This window comes from Phyllostomus discolor, chromosome 10 (genome assembly GCF_004126475.2).
Source record: "Phyllostomus discolor isolate MPI-MPIP mPhyDis1 chromosome 10, mPhyDis1.pri.v3, whole genome shotgun sequence".
In the NCBI taxonomy this organism is placed as follows: domain Eukaryota; kingdom Metazoa; phylum Chordata; class Mammalia; order Chiroptera; family Phyllostomidae; genus Phyllostomus; species Phyllostomus discolor.
The window spans coordinates 59149051-59173330 of NC_040912.2; the positions used below are offsets into that span (position 1 = coordinate 59149051).

At 36.6% G+C, this 24280-nt stretch overlaps 1 protein-coding gene and 1 long non-coding RNA gene across 2 annotated transcripts in view; one reads left to right on the forward strand and one right to left on the reverse strand.

Moving 5' to 3' along the window:
* The window catches only part of BMT2 (base methyltransferase of 25S rRNA 2 homolog), a 186671-nt gene that overhangs the window by 121583 nt on the left and 40808 nt on the right, over positions 1–24280 (reverse strand). The window contains 1 exon segment of the mRNA XM_028525200.2: positions 13192–13362. Within this exon segment, the coding sequence (XP_028381001.2) occupies positions 13192–13362 (171 nt within the window).
* On the forward strand, positions 7551–11235 carry LOC118497141. Its single transcript, XR_004899682.1, has 2 exons — positions 7551–7759; positions 8021–11235. It is a non-coding gene; the product is annotated as an uncharacterized LOC118497141 (long non-coding RNA).

Consider the following 24280-nt stretch of genomic DNA (forward strand, 5'->3'; position numbering starts at 1 on the left):
TTGGTGTTGGCAGACCCCAGGTAGGGGTAAGAAGTTATATCTGTGCCATGAGACCAGTTGGTGATACGTTGTGTCTCTGCCAGGAGACCAGTGGACACAGTGGTAGGTGAAAGTTGTACCATTGGGGCTCCAGGCCATTTGGAACCTAGGAAAAGGTCATCTGTGTAACTGGTTGGTGTGACAGTGGATATGAGACAATATTCTAAGGCTAGTTCCTAGTACCCCTTTCTTTTGGAACTTTGTCTTTGTATTTTGCTTTGTTTCTGTTCTGAAAGGAAATTGACATTTCCCAGGGAAAGTTAAGACTTCACACCAAACAGGAAGCAATGGAAAGTATAAGGCATGGAAAAGCAATTTTGATGGATATTGAAAAGACAAGGATTTCACTTTTTGCTTTGCATTTTCTCCCTTACCTGGTCCCTCAATAATTTGGCATTTTTGTTGAATGAATGATGGCATAAAGTTTCTTTGTATAAAACCAATTAAAACTAGTTTCTATTGTTGGTTTTGTTAACCTAAGACTTTGACCAGAATTTCATGCCAGAAAGAAGTGTGTATTGGGCTCTGGTTGTTACCAGAAGTCTTGAGGAACTAACATTTATTTTGGAAGCAAACAAAAGCCCACTGGAGAAATGGCCTGGTACCTAGTTTGATTGTGTGGTTCACAGCAGTCTTTCCAGGGAAGGAACAAAGGTTGCTTTCTTGAAAGATGAATAAGCATTTCTTTGAGGAACCTTAAGAAACGATGTGAGACCCTGAAGGACTTGAGAAATACAGGTAAAGCAGGCAAAGCTGTATGGCAGGTGGGGACTCAGCTTCTGTGACCTGAAGGGTTGACTAAGCATCAGTCCAAAGGTTCCTTGTGTAAGTTCCAGCAAAGCAGATTTGAACAGTACATGTGATCATTGTTTCTCTTGTCTTTATGCAAACAATGAAGCAAAGTTGAAAACTGGCACTCTTTGATGACAATAAGGTTGATCTTAGAGAGATGAATCAGGTTTTAAGGAAAATCATAATGATCAGTCAAGAACACTGGACTCTAGTTCAGCTAACTGTCTTTGAAGTTTGTTTTCATTTGAGAGTTGAACTGGTTTCACCTGGTGATTGTTACTGCTTAGTATCATTCCAGGAAAGGTCTTACAACTAAATTTCCTCTTAAAAGACAGACTAGCAGACTCAGAAATGGTATAGGTCCCACTTGAGGGCCTGCACTGCCCTTTCCTGGGATTCAATATTTTGGCTGGACTAAATGGTTGAGTTGGGTGAAGTATGGGGAAACCTACCGGCTTCCCTTTAAAACTGCTTCCTGCCCCCCCGCCCCCGCCCTAATGATTCAGACATAAGTGGTCCAGAGTGTTAAAGGGGAAAATCTCAGGATATTTCCCTCAGCTTCATTTGAGTGTAGTAGGCAAAGGACTTCAGACAGCTGTGACATACCTTGCACACCTTCCTCAAAGGAAAACACTTTTTCTTATCAGGGAGACTGTAGAATTAGTCCCTACTTTTGCTATTTAATTTTTATGGTTGTGAGTGTACTCTCTAAACATCCTGCCAGATTTGTCATCTCCAAAATACAAAAAGAGATTCCAAATTGTCCAGCAATGCCATCTTTTGGACATTGTACACACTGCTTTCCAGTGATAGCCAAATAACTTGGACTGCGCAAGGTATTTCCCCTCGCGTGAAGGCTCCACTCCATTCCAGAACACCTTTCTGTTAAGGATCTTTGGACCCAGGGGATAGGTAGGACTATGCCCATGGCCAGCAGGAAGTATTTCCAGATTACAAAACCTTCATCCATTGTCCTTGTAAGATTACAAGGGTCCAGAGGTATTAAGGGCAGAGGGTAGTAATGTGGTAGGTCAGAGCAGAGATCACTGGAGAATGGGGTAGACCCTAGTCCAGGGGCATACCAATCTGGCACAAGAAGCACACCACTACCAGAAAAATGCAGGGAGTGAGGAGGGCTGATGAGGTGGCAGATGGAAATAGCCTGCCTTTCCAAAGGGAGGGACCACCAAAGCAGAAAGATTGCTTGAGGTAAATTGTAAACCAAGGCAATCATCAACTGTAAACAAGCCAGCATGCACTATTTGAGGCAGCTGAGCAACTCAAGGCTCAGCAGAAGGGAGCTTGTACAGAACATCTATGACTGAAGACTTTGCCATCTTGCTACACATGGTGGCAGGAAGAGGGACAAAGGCAAATGTGGCTAACACTGGCCCTTAAGGGCTGAAAAGCTAGACACTCCCACTGGTTTCTGGAGCACATGGAATTCTGGAAGAGGACTTTTAAACAGTAGGCGGGCAGAAGCTCGCTCTCTTGCTCTCTTGGCTTCTTGGGCTCTTGCTTTGCCCCTCATGAATGAACTCAAGGAACCAGCAGAAGCTGGGCACACCTGGGACTTATACCCCACATGGTTGAATGCCAGCTACCCAGAGGCAGGTTACCATGTGGGGTTGCATGCCTCACTGGGCTCTAGCCTTTGAGACAAACAACCAAATGTACTATGGCACATGGGTTCTAAGAATAGCATACAGAAACTAGAGAAGCACATGGAGTCATGAACTGGGAAGTTCCTAACAGTTGGAGCTTACCCTGGCCAATCACCTAGAGGGATATTGCAGCAAACCCCAGGCAGAGAGGGGGAGATACTGCAAGATAACAGCAACTCTGAAACCCGTAAGTGCACACCACCACAGAGAGGGTAGAGGCCTATTTGTGAGGCTATTTAAGCTCCAGAAGGACAGATAAGCAATAATGGAGAACTCCTGGGCATGGCTTTGGTTTGTGATCTACTTGGGAACAAGGGAGGTTCCGTGCCTTGCAAAAGAGAAGGGTTCAGAGAAGGAATGCTCCCAACCCACCCCCAAATTGGAAACCCTATTAATAAAAACCTATTCCTTCCCCACAAATTTCATGTTATGTGGATACATGGCAACAAGCAACCAGACACAAAGCTGCCCTGTTATAAGCAAATAATGGAATATACAGATAATGGATTATAAAGTTGCACACCTGAACCTTATATAATGTTTTTAACAAATGTTAACCCAAATAATTAAAAAAACAAAAGTAATAAAGTTCATTTTAATTTCTTTTTTTTTTTACAAAAAATGTGAACAGATTAATTATATACATAAGAGACAACAGAATTGCTTTTCTGGTGTTTTTTTTTTTGTCTCTTTTAGTTTCTTTTATTGAAACTAAAAGAAATAGTTCACAAAAAAGGTTCACTGAATCATGTAGAATGAATAAGCATTTCTTTGAGGAAGAATTTTATTTAAATAATATTTTAAAAATCCAAACAAACAAAGGATCTTGGAAATGAATGTGAGATAGGGAGTTCTTCACAATGAAGCAAATAATCAAATTCATCATAAAACTTTTAAAATTATATGTTGCAAATTCTATTTTAATGATATAATGCATTTGAGATTTAAGAAAAGTTTAAAAATCATTCAATTCCAATGAAGTTATTCTGAAAAAAAGAATACTAGGCATACATATATCCTAAACTGAAAATCATTATGTACGGCACTCATTGTCATTACCCATAAAATGTTTTTTTGAGAAAACAATAAAATCATATCAAGCAAATAAAATTAGAAAACAACTACAGGAAGAAAACTGGGAAAAATACAAAATTGTGAAAACTAAATAAATTGCTACAAATAAATGTAAGGGTATCCCTTGTTCGGATTGGAGGGTTAATTTTGTTATAATGTTTGTACTGGGTGGATCAGTTGGTTGCAGCATCATCCTGTAGCCAAGAGGTTGCAGGTTCAATCCCCAGTCGGGGCATGTACCTAGGTTTTGGGTTCACTCCCTGGTTCAGGCACATAAAAAAGGTAACCCATTGATGTTTCCCTCTCACAATGATGTCTCTTTTTCTCTTTCCCTGCCCCTTCCTCTAAAATCAATGGATATATATTCTTGATTGAGGATTAAAGCAGGGAGAAAATGTCCTTACTATCTAAAGTAACATACAAATTCAACACAATCCCTATTAAATACCAATAGCATTATTCTCAGAACAGAACAAGTACTCCTAAAATTTATATGGAACCACAAAAGACCCTAAATTACCCAAGAAATTTTGAGAAAGAACAAAGTGGGAGGTATCACGCTCCCTGATATTGAAACTACACTACAAAGCTACAATAAAAACAGACACACATATCAATAAAACAGAGAGCCCAGAAATAAACCCACACATACATAGTCAATTAATCTACAAAAGGCAAAAAAAATGCAATGAGGTAAAGACAGTCTTTTCAATATGTGGTGTTGGCAACATTGGATGGATATACAAAAAATGAAGCGGTACCATTTTTTCACACCATATACAGAAGTAAAGTCAAAATGGATTTAAGACATATATATTTGAATCTATAAAACTGAAACTATAAAACTTCTAGAAGAAAACATAGGTAGTAAACTATTTGACAGAGCTCTTAGGAATATATTTTTGGACATATCTCCTTCAGCAAGGAAAACATAAGAAAAAATAAACAATAAGGACTACATTACACTAAAAAGCTTCTTCACAGTGAAGGGAAACATCAACAAAATGAAAACAAAACCTATATAAATGATACCGTAATAGGGACACCCACCAAAATTGGGGGGTGAGGGTTGGAAATGCCTTGGACTGCACATGAGCAAAAGATGCAGGGAGCATATGTGAACCAGGGTGTGTTGCCCTGACAACTGGAGTAACACTGCATGACCCAACAGAAAGTATGTAGGATGCATGTGTTGGGCTAGGAAGGTGCTTAGATGAAGGGACATTCCTCCTATCTATTTCCACAAAGCAGGGGAACCTGGGGGCCACCTTTAAAAAGTGGAGAGTACAGGAAATGCCACACTCCTTGCTTTCCCTCTCCCTTGCTGGTTTGGTCAGCTGAGGGGAAGGGAGGGGCTGGATTTCCTGGCTTGGTGGGTCTTGGAGAATAAATGGTCTGGGAACAATCCTGGTGCCCCTCATGGAGTGCTCCAGGGCCTGCCTGGCCAGGAGCACAGCAGTGCTCTTTGAGTGCCCAACTTGGGTGACAGGGGAGGCTGTGCTACTGGACCATACAGGACATCTACATTAGGCCATGCTACCAAGACAGGGAGTCATAGCTTGTCTACCTAATACATAGAAACAAATACAGTAAGGCTGCCAAAATGAGGAGACAAAGAAACATGGCTTGAATGAAAGAACAGATCAAAACTCCAGAAAAAGAACTAAACAAAATGGAGACAAGCAATATATCAGATTCAGAGTTCAAAACACTGGTTTCATAACACTGGATGCTCAAGGAACTTAGTGAGGACCTCAACAGCATAAAAAAGATCCCTTCAGAAACAAAGAAACTAATTGAAATAAAGAACAATTTACAGGAAAACAACAGTAGAGTGGCTGAAGCAGAGAACCAAATCAACAATTCAGAATATAAGGAAGCAAAAACAACCAATAAGAATAATAAGAAGAATCCAGAAAAAAATGAGGATAGTGTAAGGAGCCTCTTCAAGAAGAGGCTTTGAGAGGTCCCACATTTGCATCATAGAGGTGCCATAAGGAGAAGGGAAAGAGCAAGAAATTGGAAATCTACTTGAAAAAATAATGGAAAAAAAAACACCTCCCTAATTTGGTGAAGGAAATAGACATGCAAGTCCAAGAAACACAGACCACCAAACAAGATGGATACAAGGAAGCCCACTCTAAGTCACATCATAATAAAAAATGCCAAAGGTTAAAGATAAAGAGAGAATCTTAAAAGCAACAAGAGAAAAGCAGTTAGTTACCTACAGGGGAGTTCCCATAAGACTGTCAGCTGATTTCTCAAAACAAACTTTGCAGGCTAGAACGGATAGGCAAGAAACATTCAAAGTCATGAAAAGCAGGGACCTACACCAAGATTGCTCTACCCGGCAAAGCTATCATTTAGAATCAAAGGGCAGATAAAGAGCTTCCTAGACAAGAAAAAACTAAAGGAGTTCATCATCACCAACCATTATTATAGGAAATGTTAAAGGGACTTATTTAAGAAAAAGAAGATCAAAATTATGAACAATAAAATGCCAATAGATACAAATCTATCAACAACTGAATCTAAAAAACAACTAAGCAAAGAAGAAGAATCGTGGATACAGATAGTGTTTTGAAGGGTGCCAGACTAGAGAGGGCTGTGGGGGAATGGGTGAAGAGGTACGGGAATTAAGAAGTAGAAATTGGTAGTTAGAGAATAGCCATGGGATGTAAAGTATGCTATAGGCAATGGAGTAGCCAAAGAACTTATACGTATGACCCATGGACATGAACAATGGTGTGGGGATTGACTGAGGGAGCTGTAGGTGCTGCAATGGAGGAGGGCAAAGAGGGTAAGATTGGGACAACTGTACTAGCATAATAAATAAGATATAATAAAAAAGATGTGGTATGTATATATAGTGGAATAGTAACCATTAATAAAAAAATGAAATCTTGCCATTTCCAACAACACAGATGGAGCTACAGGGCTAATTATGCTAGGTGAGATGTGTCAGACAAAAAATACTATATAATCCCACTTATACATGAAATCTCAAAAAAATAAAAAAACCACACAAAGTAAATGAATAAATAATACTGAGAGACCCATAGATACATAGAACAAACTGATGATTGCAAAAGGGGAGAGGGTCAGGGGTTGGGAATGAAATAAAAATATGTCTCATTAGTCTTTTTTTATTAGCCATATCTGTCATCATTATTATATTCCTTTCTCCGTCACAAACCTTTTAAGAATATGCCCTGCATCTTATATCAAAGGTAGAGTGGAGGTAAGACCTATAGTAAGACTCTCAGACGGGCAGTGACCAACTAATAGTCTTTTCTTTCTCTCAGTGCCACCACCTCCTCTTCCTTCTCCCCTTTATTCCACTACTAATCAAGCAGGTGATTATAAAAATATAATCATACTGTCCTAAATATGTTTTTCCTTCTTTCCATCTATATATAGATTTGCCCTTCCACCCATGAAGCATGTGTTAAGCCCCTATGCCAATAACTATAAATATCAAGTAATATCCTGAGTACTAAAGACCTTATACAAATTGATGAACACTTAATATCCCAATAATTAAGTGAGCAAATGACACAGACAGTTCTCAAAAAAAAAGAAGATAATATGATCCCATTCACAGCTATGGCTCACCTGCTTAGTCAAAATTGTGGTCCTAGCAAGGTTTATAGCAGGGGTAATGGACATATATGGCAGAGGAGTTTCTTTTCTCACACTAATTGGTGATGGTTTCTTAAAGTGCTACATAAAACGGATTCTGTGGCCAAAGTCCAGGCTCTGCAGGAAAGATCCAATGACCAAATACCTATGTTTATCATGGGTTTTGTAAAGTATTATGAGAGTATGTGTGTCACTTTTCAGCCATGACCAGTACTAAAATATCACGGAATAAATTGTATTTACCTGATTTCATATGATTTTCCTCTCTTGTATTTAAAAATTACCTCTCTATTGTTTTGTTTTATGTGTTAGAAATGGATATTTATACAATGGGATGCAATTTTAATCTACATATTTAATAAAGAATGAAAAAATGAGAAAACTCGATGCTGGTGAATTTTGTGAAAATGGGCACTTACAATGCTAGAGGTATTGGAATTAGTATTATTTTTCAGGAAAATCATTCAGTAATATTCAGAACTACCTTGAGTCATTTATATTCTTCAACCCTGAAATCCACTTTTGGGAAAAAATTCAAGTAGAAAAAGGTTCCCCCCCCCCCCAAAGATTTTATTCATCCATTTTTAGGGAGGGAAGGGAGGGGGTGGGGGAGAGAGAGAGAGAGAGAGAGAGAGAGAGAGAGAGAGAGAGAGAGAGAGAGAGAGAGAGAGAGAAACATCAATGTGCGGTTGCTGGGGGTTATGGCCTGCAACCCAGGAATGTACCCTGGCTGGGAATCGAACCTGGGACACTTTGGTTCCCAGCCCACGCTCAATCCACTGAGCTACGCCAGCCAGGGCTACAAAAAGGTTTAATGCTGAGATAAAACAACTGTTAGAAAGTAAACAACCTGGTACAGGTCCAACAGAAGAATAACATATATATAACAAGATTCTTTCTACCATATTATCCTTCAAAAGAGAGGGCATTATATTTGAGTTCTTAAAAAGTTTCTACAGTATCAAGCCCTCTCAATTAGTTTGAATAAAAAAGTACTATTCAGGAAAAACTAATGCTACCTTTAAGTGACTTAAAATGATGACCACTTAATGAACCTGCCCCACTCACCCCGCAAAAAGCAGATATTTAGTACTGATTTAGTAATTATACAGAGAATTATACCTTTACGATTTTAACTGACAAGTTTTTAAAAATAGTGATCATATTCAAAAGCAACATCATGAGACAACTAAATTCTCCAGTCTCCTCTAGCCTCAGATTTGTTACATCACATGCAAAAGGTCATAACTTAACCTCCCTCCAAAACAGATGATAACATAGTCATTATCTAATCATATTTATACCACTAGTCAAACACATAAATTTTTTTAGATTGAAAAAGAAGAAGACTGGTTCAGCATCTTACACTACATTCCTCTGGTCTCAAAGAATAATTTAGGATGTGTTGCCTCTAATCCTATATTGTGGAACAGACTGTAGGGAATTGGTATTTCTTCTTTAAATATTTGGTAGATCTACCTTGTGAAACCAGCAGGGCTGGGTACTTTCTGCTTTGAAAGGCTATTCATTATTCTTTAATAAATGTAGAACTATTCAAATTATCTAGTTCTCCTTGTATGAATTTTGATAGGTGGCTTCTTTCAAGGAATTTACATTTTGTCTAAGTTATCAAGTTTGTAGGCAGAGAGTTATTCAGAATGTTCCTGCCTACTGGATCAGTAGTAATGGCCCTCTTCATGGTTAGTTTTTGGTTTCAATGACTTCCTCTATTGTTTTCCTATGTTCAGCATCACTGATTTCTGCTTTAATTTTTCTTTCTTTCCTTCTGCTTATTATGGAGATAATTTGCTCTTATTTTTCTAGTTTCCTAAGGGAGAAATTTATATTATTGATTTTAAATCTTTCTTCTTTTCTAATGTAGTAGTACTTTCCCACCCATAGGGAATGTGTTCCAAGACACCCAGTGGATGTATTTTGTGGCCCAGAATGTGGTCTATTTGTTGACTGTTTTGAAAAATAGAAATAATTTTTAGGTCACAAAGTAATACTTATTTTACATCAATTACAATTATATAGATACAAGATGTAAAAGGGTCAGGACACAGCTATACTACTGTTAGAAGGAATGGGTGGTAATTGGTGCTTTGGATAAAATTTCCAACAATCACATTATATACAGATTCAAAATGTATCACATCTCAATTATGAGACATGAATGACTTAAAAAGTAACTCCAGTAGTAATAAACTTTTGGCTTTATTATTTGGTTTTCGTAAAATGTAAGTGAAAAAAAATGTATTTATGCTATGCTATGTGAGCCTTCACTATCTAAACCCAGAAATCAAAATGACTTAAATAGATATTTTGAAGTAAGGCTGAGAAAAAGATAACCCTTCCTATTTAAACTTGCTACTCAAAGTCAAACAGAATTAGATAGTAAGGATTACATATCTTTCATATAATGATATTTATAAATAAATAGAGCAAACATCTTAATTTTGATTAATATATCTACCTCTCTAAAACGAAGATAGTGGTAGGAAGGGAGGGCAGATTCTCTTTGGAAAAACCGAGTATTATTTTGTATTCAGGATACATATAGTAGATTTTTATTACGAAATATAATGCTTTAAAAGGAACATTATATTTCATGGGAGGAGTTCACAAAGTTCTTTATACTACATAATCTCTACTGTTGAAAAAGAATGCCTACTAAAAAGACTAAAAATCTTCCTAAATGTAATAATTGAATAATGATTTTTTATATCTCTAATTTTCTCTACAAACATATTTTTCATGCTGTCATCTTATTTCATTTGTAGTCAGAAAAATATACAAGAGTAATTTTAATACAATGTAAGTACTACAGTAGAGGTATAAAAAAGCTTAATACTGGTATCAATTCTTTTGAGAAGTTCAAGTTCTATAAAGAAAAGATGGTTCACATATAGCCTAATATAATATAGCAACAGTTTATCAAGAAAAGGATATATAGCACTTGCAATTGTCAAAATGTGAGAACTAGCATGTACCACTGGAGGAACTTAATTAGTTTCATATGACTACAATACAAGTTATAAGAATGGTAGGTGGAGTAGGAGAAATAAGTTTACACACACGTTAGGGCCAGATGCTATATAAAAAAGTCCAGAGTTTTCAGAAATGAAGAAAACCTAAGTCTAACCATTCTAGGCTAAGTTATTTCAATGTTTAATCCCAAGTAAAACATGACCTATAACAATTATATTTGGACACTTTTCTTTAACTGCTTAAATAACCAAACTAATTCTTCTCCTTTAAAATGAAACTAGAAACAGGAATTTCTTGCCTATGGTAGGGGAGAGGTTAGCAAATCCAACTTCTCAAGAAACAACTATAAAACTGAACACAGTCCTCAAATACAACCATCCTGGGGCAATTAAGTTGAGAAGTGTATTTTTATGAAAACCATCTGAACTGAGCTTGGGAATTTGTGGTGCCCTTGCCTGAAGCAACTCCCACCAGCTCCACCCCTGCTCTGTTGTTATGGAAGTTCACAAAGGACAAGCCTGGCTATAAAAAACCAACAGCTTGACTACTGGAAGAGGCAAAGCTGACTGGGACCAAGTGTGAAAAACTCTAATAGAGCACTGACAGTAAAAATAGCAAACTTGTCAGAAAACACACAGGAAAGGACAGCAGCTATGCTAGCCTTAGGTTGCAGTTTTGGTAGAGTTGAACTATATAGACTGAAGGACTAATTAGAAATTTAACAAAAAGATTCTGGAAATGAGAGATGCATAGAAGGGCTACATAAGCTCCCTACACAGCCTTTGTTGACTGGGAGGCTAAACAAACTTGTGGGATACACAAAAGGGCCTAGTAGAAAGTAAAATGTGAGGCCAACTTGAAAACAGCTTGGATTTTATGTATACTCCCAAGTCAACACACATCTGATGGCAGAGGGTAGAAGCCTTACTGGCTCCACAGGTGTTTCAGCACAACCTGTCTTATCACTGACCACTAAAGCCATGCTAAACACAGATATGAACCCCAGAAAAACTAACCAAAAAGTAAAAAAAAAGATGGTAACATATAAACTACAAGGGAGATAGATCCCACAGATTAAGTCCAGGCAAATGACTAAAAAAAAATATATTCACCAACAAAAATATATTAAATAGTTTTCAACAAAAAATCATGAGACATGCAAAGAAAGTATGTAACAGTAAAGTATGCAACAGAAAGTATGCAACAGTAAAGTATGCAACAGAAAGTATGCAACAGTATCAGACATGCAACAGTAAAGTATGGTCTGCACTGAAGAAAAAATAGCAGTGAATAGAAATAGACTCAAAAAGAGACCAAATGTTGGTGTAGCAGACTGCACATCAGCTATTATAAAAATATTCAAAGAATTAACAAAACTGTGTTTAAAAGAATTAAAGGAAAATATAATGACTAAATAAAGAAGGTAATCTCAAGAATGAAACGAGACTAAAAAAAAGAGCTGTACAGAAATTCTATGGTTGACATTTTCCACATGTACCTATTTTTGATAGCAATATAATTTCTTACACTAGTCAACGTTTTAAAAAAATTCATAATGCTCAAGTTATAGGATGTTTAGTCAGTCATTATGCTTTGTAAGCCTTGTAGTAACCTTTAAATAGAGGTAAAGATGTGTTATCTTTTCCTACCGAACTAATCAAAGGTATGTTATTTTTTAAATGAAGTTTCTTATAACTAGATAATATTCTCAATATGGTATAAAATTAAAATAAAATCAAAGGTAATTTTGTTAATATCTACAGACTTGAAATTGCTTTAAGAGGTTACTTTAACTTTATTTTCATGGTTAGCTTTCAAAGAATGTTTTTAGAATTACTCAAGTTTAGCATTTTTAAAAGATTAATAAAATATAATTTGAAACCACAAATGTATTCTGGTACAAGGGTGTATATATAATTTTAACACTACTAATATTAACTGGATTGTAATACTCATATACTTATATGTATATATACAAAACAGAATATTATTTAGCCATTAAAAGAAGGAAATCCTGCATTTGCAACAACATGCATGAACCCTGAAGGCACTATGCTAAGTGAAGTAAGTCAGACAGAGAGAGACAAATACTGAGTGATCTCACTTTCTTGTGGAATCTAAAAATATCAAACTCAAAGAAACAGTGATCAGACCTGTGGATGCCAGAGGCAGGGATGGCGAGTGTAGCGAGAGGGTAGTGAAAGGCACAAACTTTCAGTTATAAGATAAATAAGTTCTGAGGATATATTGTAAAACATGATGACTATAGTTAATAACACTGTATTACATATTTGAAAGCTGCTAAGACAGTAGACCTTAAAAGTTCTCATCATAGGGGAAAAATTTATAATTATGTGAGGTAAGGAATGTTAACTATTTGAGGTGATGGATGTTAACTTATTGTGGTAATCATTTCACAACATATACACATACTGAATCATTATGTTGTACACCTTTAACTTACATAACATTACACATTAATTATATCTCAATAAAACTAGAAAAACAATAATATACTCATTAAATAAAATCTGTACCTACTACACACATACTTTGATTACTACCAGGTAGATTTTCCTATGAATAGTAAAATCATGGCAATTGGTTCTATTACTAACCTTTCACCATTCCTTATTTGTGATTTCTTAGTGGACAGCAACATTAAAGTAAACGTAATTTGATTAGATTTTCCTATTTTGATTCTTTGTGTTACCATAAGAATAATTATTAAAACATTTAATAAACTATTCTTTCTCATTTTTGGTGAGGACAATCTATATTATAGAACCTCTAGTTTTCCAGATATCCTTTAAAATTTTATGCTGGTATTCTACCTCATAATATTACATATCTGCATTTATCAGGCTAACATATTACCAGAGGAGCAAGCATACTGCACACTATTTGGTAAACCATCACACTATTTTATAATAATAACACAGCTACCCAGGATAATGTTAGTAATTGAAATTAGAAAAAGTATACTTACTCAGTTATAATTTCAGAATTTGTAAAGCTGAGGTTGGTTGAATGACCTTCAAGTTTAGAAGACTCATGTGTATTTAAGGCTGGAGTGGTCTTAGTGGCAAGTACTGTTCTTTTTTTATCTTTTTCAAGTGCTTTTTTCTTCCCACCATTTTGGAAATATTCTCTGCATACACTACAAGTCAAAATAAAGTTATATATTAAAACACTAAGTATGAATATAAAATAAATTGAAAAAGCATTGGTCTTTATCAATCAAAATGGGAAACTTTAAAATAATAGATTTCTAATTTAAAAATGTCACACAGATGTAAGTTTAAGAACCTTGTAGCACTTTCACATTTTAAAAATTAAGATATATAAAACATGAAAACAGATTGTGCTGATTAAATAAAAAGTACGTTTTTCAGAAATATATGTTTTAATTGAAATTTTAACTGAAACAGAAATTCCTCCAAAAAACTTAAATAATTATGCTATGCAGTTACGCTAAGCATAAAAAGAAATACCGGTAGTAGTCACAGTTAATTCTGAGACAGCTTGGCTGGTATTAGACAAATATCCCAACAGTTGTTTTCTAGATCCTTCTGGTTTATGAAGGTAAGGTTTTCAACACATTTAAAATCATCTGTCTTCTTATTTTCTCTGAGAGAAGGGTCTAAAAATCATTTAAGTAAAAACAGTATCATTTCATAAAGGTGTGAAAGCACAATGGTGTGAACACAGTAGTGGTTTTTATAATATTTGAAAATTATTTCTATGTATCAGGAGATAATTCCTGCTAGTCCCAATTCCTATACTATAAAAATACAGATTTATCAAGACGTATCGCTTTAAGCTCATTACAGTATAGCCCATATCAGGTTGCTATCCAGAATCAAAAACTGATGAATGGCATAACCTTAAACATTTTTTTGTATCTAATATAATTTTACAGTGAATACAGTAGTGCACCATGCCTTGTATATACAAGATCTGTCCAGAAAAATTCCAATCATTGTTAATATAATGAGAATGGTTTGCACATCATTGATGTAAGCTGGCAGCCAAGGAAAGTAGAATGGAATGTGCATGCATGAACAGTGATGACCTCACTGTACTATAGTCAGTGGGGCAGAAGATGCTGTTGAGTGAACATGTGTACTGTGTGGCTTCAAAATGACTGAGTGAGCAGAGCAATGAAGCTGCATCAAATTTTATCTTAAGTTTGAACATTCCTCCACAGAAACTATTTTGATGATTCAGAAGGCTGCAGCTATGGGCAACTGGTGATTGGTAGCTTCATTATGACAACACACCCATTTATGCATCATGTCTCATGCAGACAATATGATCTAACAAAATTGTTTCCAGTAAGTTAAAGACAGCTAAGTGCTACTAGAGCCATATTAAACAAAAAAACAAATGAACTTTCTGGCGAACCCAATATAATTTTGGATACTTGCCAACAAACATCAAAAAACCTACAGATTATATAAAACCAAAAATGAACACTAGCATAAACCACGGATTTTGGATGATGATGATATGTCAATATGGGTTCATCGATTATAACAAATGCAGTACTCTGAGTGGATACTGACAGTAGGGGATACTCTGCACACATGTCAGTGGGTATATTTGGGAACTACCTGTACTTTTTCTTCGGTTTTGCTGTTACTCAAAACTGCTCTATAAAATAAAGTCTACCTGAAATGGGAAAAAAAATCCAACTCAGGATAGATATCATGTGCCTTCTGATGTAATATAATACACTGAGAAGAGCACTATCACCTATATAATATTTTTGCTAATATGCTTAACTTTAATCTAATCAAAAAGAGACAACCATACAAAGCCAAACTGAGAGATTTCTTTTCATTGGAACTAAAAAAAAGTGTGAGTCAAGGATTTTATATCCAGCCAAGTTGTGCATCTTGTAAAACCACAGAAAAGCAGCTTTTGTTATGTAAAAACTCAGGAAACATTATAGATGCAAGCTGTTTACAAAGAATCTACTGGAAGATGAATTCCTCCATGAGATGATTCAGAAATATTGGTGAAAAGGATGGTAGTGAATAAAAAGCACTAAATGAAATAAAAAAAAAGATTTTTATAATCCTGAAGGCAACAATTCCAAATGAAGATGAAACATTTACAAATATTTATGTGCTATTTATCAGAGCAACCATCTCTTTACAAGACAGAAAAACCAGGAAGATGCATAGAGAAACATTCAGTTAACAACAGGTAACTTTTTAACACACCACTCTCAAGCAAATGAATGAAAAATAAGCTCTAAAGAGCATAATATGGTTTATATTATCATTATTTAGCAAATATTGCTCTCACACACACAATATAGCTTCTTATCAAGTGTACATGGAATAGCCACAGTACAAGCCATGAAAAAATAATGCAAACAAAATCATCCAATCACAGTGCAATACAACTAAAACTAACAACAAAGTGGATCCAAAAAGCTGTTTCACCTGCAAATGTTTTAAATTAAATAACTCTGGTTCAAATGAAAATATTGATAAAAATCACAGGATAACTAAAAACAAAAAGAACAATAAGGAAAACAAGGGAAGTCAGAATCTAAGGAATGCAACTTGAAATAGAGCCCCAAGAAAAATTCAAGTCATTTAATATTATACCAATACAAATAAAATAATAAAAATAAATGAAGTAAATATCCAACTTATAGGATCAGGAGAAAAAATGTAAACCAAAATAAAAAAAGAAAGAAAGAAGGTATTAATGATTTAGAAAAAAACAGAACTAACAAATAAATATACAAATTGGTTCTTTAACTTGCATAACTTTATCCAAATAAAACTGAAAACTTACATGAAACAATTTTTCTAAGAACATATACTAAGGGACCCAAGGTGGCAGCAGAGCAGATGGAAGCTATATACTAACCACCTCCCAGGACCAAAGTGGAATTACAACTCAATTATAGAAAAATCATCATGAATAATCATCTGAACAATACCTGGAGGAAAGCCTTATAACCAACGACTACATTAAGATCGGCAGGAATCGGAGAGGTATGAGATGGTTGCCGAGGCTCCCACAGGCAACACATAAAGTTCCAGAGGGATATTTCAGTGGCTAGGGGGAGGTGGTCCACCTGAGAATTGTGGGATCTAAACTCCAAGCTGGGCACCACAGCTAAGAGCACCAGAACTAGGAAAGAACCCAAATAACATCTGTCTGTGAAAAGCAGTGGGTTTTTTGTCTGCTAGAGAGATGGCTAGAGACACAGAGAGCACACAAAATTTTGTTTGCAGCCACTTACCTTGGGATCCAGCTGAGGAAAGTCAGAACAGACTAGAGCAATGTGAGAAGAGTCTGGGGTAGGAGGCTCTGGGGAGAAAGCTGAAGGGTCAGCCATCAGGATCCCAGTGCTGAGTCATTCCCCATGTTGCCCAGAGCCAACTTCCTCAGTCAGAACTCTCCCTTCCAAGTTGCATCAGCCTGAGGGTAAGCAATAGTCCCACCTGCAGGAATCCCTGTGGAGTTTAAGCTCTGCTGAGTGGTACTGATGGAGGCACTTTCACTGCCTAACCTAACAGAAAGCTGGTAGGTGAAGGTAGATCTTTGAGAGATTTGAGACTATAGGTGACCCTCTCCAAACCCTGGTGCTCATGAAAGTCAGCCTTGGTACACAGGTTGGATCTTTTTACACATACCCAGGCCCAGCAGAGGGAGCCACACAACGTGTCAATTGCTAATAGTTCCAAAAAGGTTGCCCAGGGTCAGTCAGCATTTGATATAGGGCTGCAACAGAGTTTTTGCATTCCTGCCTAACACATAAAAACAAACACAATGGGGAAACCAAAATAGGAAGAAAAAGAAATAGTCCTCAAAAGTAAGAACAAGAGAATTCTCCAGAAGAACTAAATGAAATGGAAGCAAGCAATTTATCAATATAAAATTTAGAGTAATGATTATAAGGGTGCTCAACAGTATGAAAAAACACATAGAAACCACAGAAAAATAGTCATCTGTTCAGAATGCAATATCTGAAATAAATAATATGGGGGGGAACACCCAAAAACCAGGATTTATTTATAAAAAAATTGTGTATTTATCTTTACATGTTTAAACTTCATTCACCACCAAAGTACTCTCCATTTGATGCAATAAACCTATTGAGACTTTTTTCTGCTGTTCAAAATAGTTTTTGAACTCACTGATTTGATGACCTTTTAGTGCTACTGCTATTTTTTGTTTCGCCTCTTCCACATTGGCAAAACCTTTCTGTTTGAGGACTTTATTCCTTTGGGGAAACAAAAAAAAAATTTGCTTGGGACAAGATCAGGTGAATAGGTAGGGTAAGGCACGGGGGTCATTCCATTTTTGGTCAAAAACTGCTGAACACTTAGAACAGTGTGGACAGGTGTGCTGGTGAATCACCTACTATGAAATGGGCAAATACATTAAAAGGTCTTCAACAAAACAAAACAAAACAAAACACTGAAGTCGAACACAGCTAGTACACTGATACAGATGGGTTCCTAGAACACTTATCCCATTAACTTCAATGTATAGATCATGCAGACAGATAATCAAGTAGACAATGGCCTTAAATGACACACTAGATCAAATGGATTTAATTCATATTTTCAGAACATTTCATCCCAAAGCAGCAGAATATACACTGTTTTCAAGTACACATGGAGCATTTTCTAGAATAGAACACATGTTACAATTCAGTACAAGTCTTAACAAATTTAAGAAGACTGAACAAAACCAAGGGGGAGGGTGGAAGAAAGGGAGGAAAGGGGTGCTTGAATGGGGTGGGGGGAAGTAGTAGGGAGAAAATTCAGACAACTGTAATTGAACAACAATAAAGTAATTTATGAAACAAAAATAAATAGATAAATACATATATAAAAAGACTGAAATCATATCAAGCATCTTCTCTGACCATAATGCTATGACACTAGTAATCAATCATGAGGACTGAAAAAATACACAAAGTCATGGAAGCTAAATAACATGTTATTAAATAATGAATGAATTAACCATAGGATCAAATTAAAAATCAAAAGACACCTTGTGAAATTAAAAAGGTCTTAGAAGACAGTGGTGAAATAGGTAGGAGATGAGCCCACTTGCTGTGCACCCAAATGGCACACTTAGCGGATCTTCCAAAAAACAAAGTGAACAGGCAACAGAACCCTAGCTGACATCGAATTTGGAAGACAAAGCGTGCAGAGGACACTTCAAAGCAGGTGGTTAAGAGGTTTTATAGGCAGATGGAGAAGGTCCCTGTGCCTGATGCCAGACAGGGCAGCTGGCACGGGGACACTGGAGGGAGAGCCAGGCAGTGATAGTAGACTAGCAGCTCCTTCCCCTCTCAGGGCAGAGGAATCCCACACCCATGAAAGGAGAGATCTGAGTGCATAAAGTTGCTGGGTAGAAAAAAAGGCAACAAGCAAACACACAACTTGTGGTGTACACACGCTGGGGTGGTGGTTGCTGGCTGGACAGTGCCAGAGTTTGGGGGATCCTGGTGGCACCTAAAGCTGAGAGAAGAGGTGAGTCACAACTGGCTGTGACCTAGATGGACTCTGGACTTGCCAGAGAATTGGAGTGTGTGGAAAGCTGGGCAGTGGCCCTGAGCGGCAGCAGCACCCAAAGAGACTTTTTTTAAAAAGGGGGACTGAGGTGCACTGTGCAGGGACTTTGCGTGAGCAGCAGCGCAGCCAACAAAGAGGGAGGAGTGTGGGGGCAATTTGCTACTACTAAGTGCACCTCATGGATTGATCAAAGGAGTGCAAAACGAGGTGTCTTATTGGCACCAGCTTGGCACAACTGTGCAGAGGGGAGAGTGTGAACTCTGGGGGCATGGGCTGGAAACTGGACACCTGTGATCACTGTAGACTAGACTGAGCCCCCATACTTGCCAAAGGACAGGAAAGAAAAAACAAAGCTGAGTCCACCACTGCCTGCAGGAACCGAGAAGTTCTGCAAAACCTGCTGGGCACAAGGGGGCTTTTTTTTCTTTTTCCTTTTTTTTTTAAGAGTAAGACAGTAAGAACCTGAGCTGAGAGAAAACCAGAGACAGATCCAGAAAGAGGCCAGAAGGTGAACGAACACCAACACCTGAGAAAAATTTCACCTTTTTCTTATCAGAACTTAATTTTTTCTTTCCTTTTTTTGGTCTATTTAGTTTCTTGGTTTGTTTATTTTTATTGTTTCTTTTGTTTCTTTATTATTCTCTCTTTCATATTGCATTTTAGTTTTTCTTCTTTCACTTCACTCATATTCCAAATACCACATGATCCTTGGTCTTTTATTTTTTTATTCTTTTTATTCAGATTATATATTAATCATATTATTGTTATTCCAAATCCTATAGCACCCTTCCCTGGCCTTAATCCATTTTGCATTTTTCCTGAGCTTTAATACTATTGGTATAAACTTTCTTTACTCTCACACTACGTATGCAAAGCTTTATTTCTTACTCTCGCTATTTCTCCTCCATCTAACCTCGAATAGCGCTCTTCTTTTTTAAGTCAGTTCACATTCTTTTCCCCCTCTTATAAGAGTTTTATTTCTTTTCCACCTTTTATAAACAGTAGCTACTTGGGTAAAATACCACAATTACTGTTGTACTTCTCCAGTGGAATTCCTATTTGTTCATTATTTGTTTGCCCTTTAAATCCCATATAATATTCTCCCCATCTTACTCTACTTTGCTTTCCCCATGCCCGTGATCAGTTGAGTGAAGAATTTTATTTCATTGTTTTCTTTTATTCCTACCCCTGCTTAACCTGGACTTTACTATTAGTCTGCTTCCTCCAACCTCTCAAAATTATTTCTTTACCGTAGACAACTCACAATCACTTTTCACTTTTATACAATATTCTTACTCCCATTCCACCTTTATTAAACTTCATTCTTCATGTGATTGCTATTGACCCTGCTGTGGTTTTTCTGCAATTTTGCTCCCATTGGTCCAGTACCTTTTCAATTTCACTTCAAATTTCATAATATACTCTTCCCTCTTCTTACCCTATTGTTCACATTGCCCTTTCATGTTTTACTTACATTTTAAATTGTGTTCTCTCCTTTTCTTCATATCAGTTCTGTCTCAGTATTTATCAAATCTCCTTCCTCTTATGACTCAGTAACATTTTCCCCTCTTTCAGTCATCTTATATTCCTTTTGTCATATCTTATATCCACAATCTCCCTTCACCTTTATTAGGCTTAGCTCAACTGCAGTTGACAATGCTGATGTGATAGGGGGTTCATTTTGCTGGCGTGCGTTTGGTTTTCTGGTAATACTGCCTTGTTAACAAATACCTGTACAACAGCACACAAGATAAGGTGGGACTACCGGTAAGCCTGATGGAGAGGAGAACCCATCAACAAAGAAACCTCCAACAAGTACAGCCCAAGTACAATAAGAGAGCCAACACAAATGGAAGAAAGGGTAACCCAAGAACATCGGACAAGGAGATCAAAGAGACCATACCACTGACTCCCACAAAACTCCTACCACAGAAGGCCAAGTCATGATGACATCTGACAAAGGAGAGCATCTGAAAAACAAAAACAAACAGAGAGATTCACATAACATTGGGAGACAAAGAAAGAACCTTCAATTGAAAGGAATGGGAGAATCGCCAGTAAAAGAGCTAAATGAAATGGAAGCAAGCAAATCATCAGACATAGAATTCAAAAGAATGGGTATAAGGATGTGCAAGTAACTCAATGACAACTATAAGGAACTGAGTGGGAACTACAACAGTATGAAAAAAGAAATAGAAACTATCAACAAGAACCAGGAAGAAATGAAGAATACAGTATACGAAAGAAAACCTACATTATAAGGAATTATAAGCAGGCTGAATGAAACAGCAAACCAAATTAGTGAGCTGGTAGACAAGGTAGAAAGAAATAAATACCAGGTAGAGCAGCACAATGAAAAAAGATGCAAAAAGTATGACGATAGCTTAAAGAAGTTCAGGACAGCATGAAATACAACAAATTTTAAATCACAACAATACCAGAAGGAGAAGAAATGGAGGAAGGGACAGAAAACATATAGAGAAAAGTTCCCTAACCTGGAAGGGGAAAAGGCATGCAAGTTCAGGAAACAGAGAGGGTCACAATCATGATAAACCCAAAGAGGGCCACTCCAAGATACATCATAATTAAAATGCCAATTTTTAAGGACAAAGAGAATCTTAAAGGCAGCAAGGGAGAAACAGATAGTGACATACATGGGAGCTCTGATAAGGCAAGCAGCTGATATCTCAACACAGACACTACAAACCAGAAGGGAGTGGCAAGAAATATTCCAAGTAATAAAAACCAGAAACCTGCAAACAAGAATACTCTACCCAGCAAAGTTCTCAATTAAAATGGAAGGAAAATCGGGAGTTTTCCAGACAAAAGATGGCTAAAAGAATACACCTCCACCAAACAAGCAGTACAAGAGATGCTAAAGGGACTGCTTTAAGAAAAGGAATAAAAAGAGTGAGAGATGGAAGAACATAGGTACAATGGGGAAAAATGTGTAAGAGTCTATCAATAACAACCTTAAATGTTAATGGATTATATGCTCCAATTAAGAAATATGGTACCTGAATGGAAAAGAAAACATGACCTGCACTTATGCTGCTTACAAGAGACCTACTTCAGAACAAAAGACCTATACTTACTGAAAGTGAAGGGTTAGGAAAAATATTCCGAACAAGTAGAAAGGAAAAAATAAGCCGTGGTAGCAATACTTACATCAGACAAAATAGATTTCAAAACAAAGGCCACAGTAAGAGACACAGAAGGACACTTCAAAATACTCAAGGGAAGAATCCATCATGAAGACATAAACATTATAAACTTACATACAACCAACATAGGACCACCCAAATATATAAGGAAAATACTGAAGGACTTCAAGAAAGATACGAAAAGCAACACACTTATACTAGGGGATTTTAACACCCCACTATCAAAAATGGATAGATCTTCCAAACAAATTATCAACAAGGATATTGTGGCATTGAACAGTGCCCTAGATTAAATGGACTTAAAAGATATATATACAACCTTTCATCCCAAAGAAACAAATTCCACATTCTTTTCAAATGCATATGGAACATTTTCAAAGATAGGCCACATGATAGGATACAAAACAAGCCTCCACAAATTTGAGAAAATTGAAATTATATCCAGCATTTTCTCAGATCACAAAGCCCTAAAACTAGAAACCAAATTCAGGGAGAAAATTAAAAAACGTTCAATCTCACGGAGACAAAACAGCATGCTATTAAACAATGAATGGGTTAATAATGAGATCAAGGAAGAAATCAAAAAGTTTCTGTAAACACATGAAAATGAACACAGAACAGTCCCAAACATATGGGACATAGCAAAGGCTATCCTGAAAGGGACATTCATAGCAATATAGGCCTACCCAGAAAATACAGAAACATTTCAAATAAACAACCTAACACTACATCTACAATAACTGGAGCACCAACAAGAAACCATGCCCAGAGTGAGTGCAAGGAAGGAAGTAACCAAGATCAGAGCAGAATTAAGTGACATAGAGACTAAACAAAAAATTCAAAGGATCAATAGATCCAGGAGCTGGTTCTTTGAAAAGACAAACCAAAGTGACAAGCCTTTAACCAGACTCCTCAAAAAGAGAAGAGAGAGGACCCAAATAAATACAATCAGAAATGAAAGGAGAGATTAAAACTATTCCCACAGAGATACAAAGGACTGTACGAAATTACTATGAACAAAAATATGCCAAGAAATTTGAAAACCTGAGTGGAATGGACCAATTTCTAGAGAAATATCATGTCCCAAAATTGAATGAAGAAGCAGGAAGCCTGAACAGACCAATAACATCTAGTGAAACTGAAGCAGTAATCAAAAAACTCCTGGCACACAAAAGACCTGGACCAGATGGTTTCACAGGAGAATTTTGCAAAACATTTAAGGAAGAGCTAAACCCTACCCTTCTCAAACTACTCCAAAAACTTCAAGAAGAAGGAAATCTCCCAAAGTCTTTTTATGAGGCCAGCATCATCCTAATCCCACAGCCAAAAAAAGACAAAACAAAGAAAGAAAAGGCCAATGTCACTGATGAACAAAGAAGCGAAAATCCTCAAAAGAACATTGGCAAACTGCATCCAGCAATACATTAACAAGATCATGCACAATGATCAAGTGGTATTCATCCCAGGGATGCAAGGATGGTTCAATACTTGCAAATCAATAAACATAAAATACCACATAAACAAAAGACAAAAATTACATGATCATATCAACAGATGTGGAAAAAGCATTTGATAATATAAAGCACCCATTTATGATAAAAACACTCAGCAAAGTGGGAATAGAGGAAGCATTCCCCAACAGAATAAGGGCCATATATGAGAAACCTACAGCCAACATCATAATCAATGGGAAAAAACTTAGAGCTTTCCCCCAACATTCAGGAACAAGACAAGGGTACCCGCTTTCACCACTTCTATTCAACATAGTATTGAAATTCTAGCCACAGAGATTAGAGAAGAAAATGAAATAAAAGCCATCCAAACTGGAAAGGGAGAAGTAAAACTGTCTTTGTTTGCAGATGACATGATAGTATACACAGAAAACCCTAGAACTACTTGACCTAAAAACTGAATTTGGCAAAACAGCGGGATACAAAGTCAATATTCAGAAATAGAATAGATCTTTATACACCAACAGTGAAATATCAGAAGCATAAATTAAACAAAAAAGTCCCATTTCCTATAGTAACAAGAAAAATAAACTACCTGGGAATAAACTTAACCAAGGAGCTAAAAGATCTGCATATAAAAAACTACAGAACACTAAAGAATGAAATTAAGGAAGACAAAAATAAATAGAAGCATATGCCATGTTCACGGCTGGGAAGAATTAACATCCTCAAAATGTCCACACTACCCAAAACAATGTACAGATTCAACACCATCCCTATTAAAATACCAATGACATTTCGCAGATACAGGAAAAACATTTCAAAAATGTATGTGGAACCTCAATGACCCCGAATAGCCTCAGCAATTCTGAGAAAGAAGAACAAAGTAGGAAGGATCACAA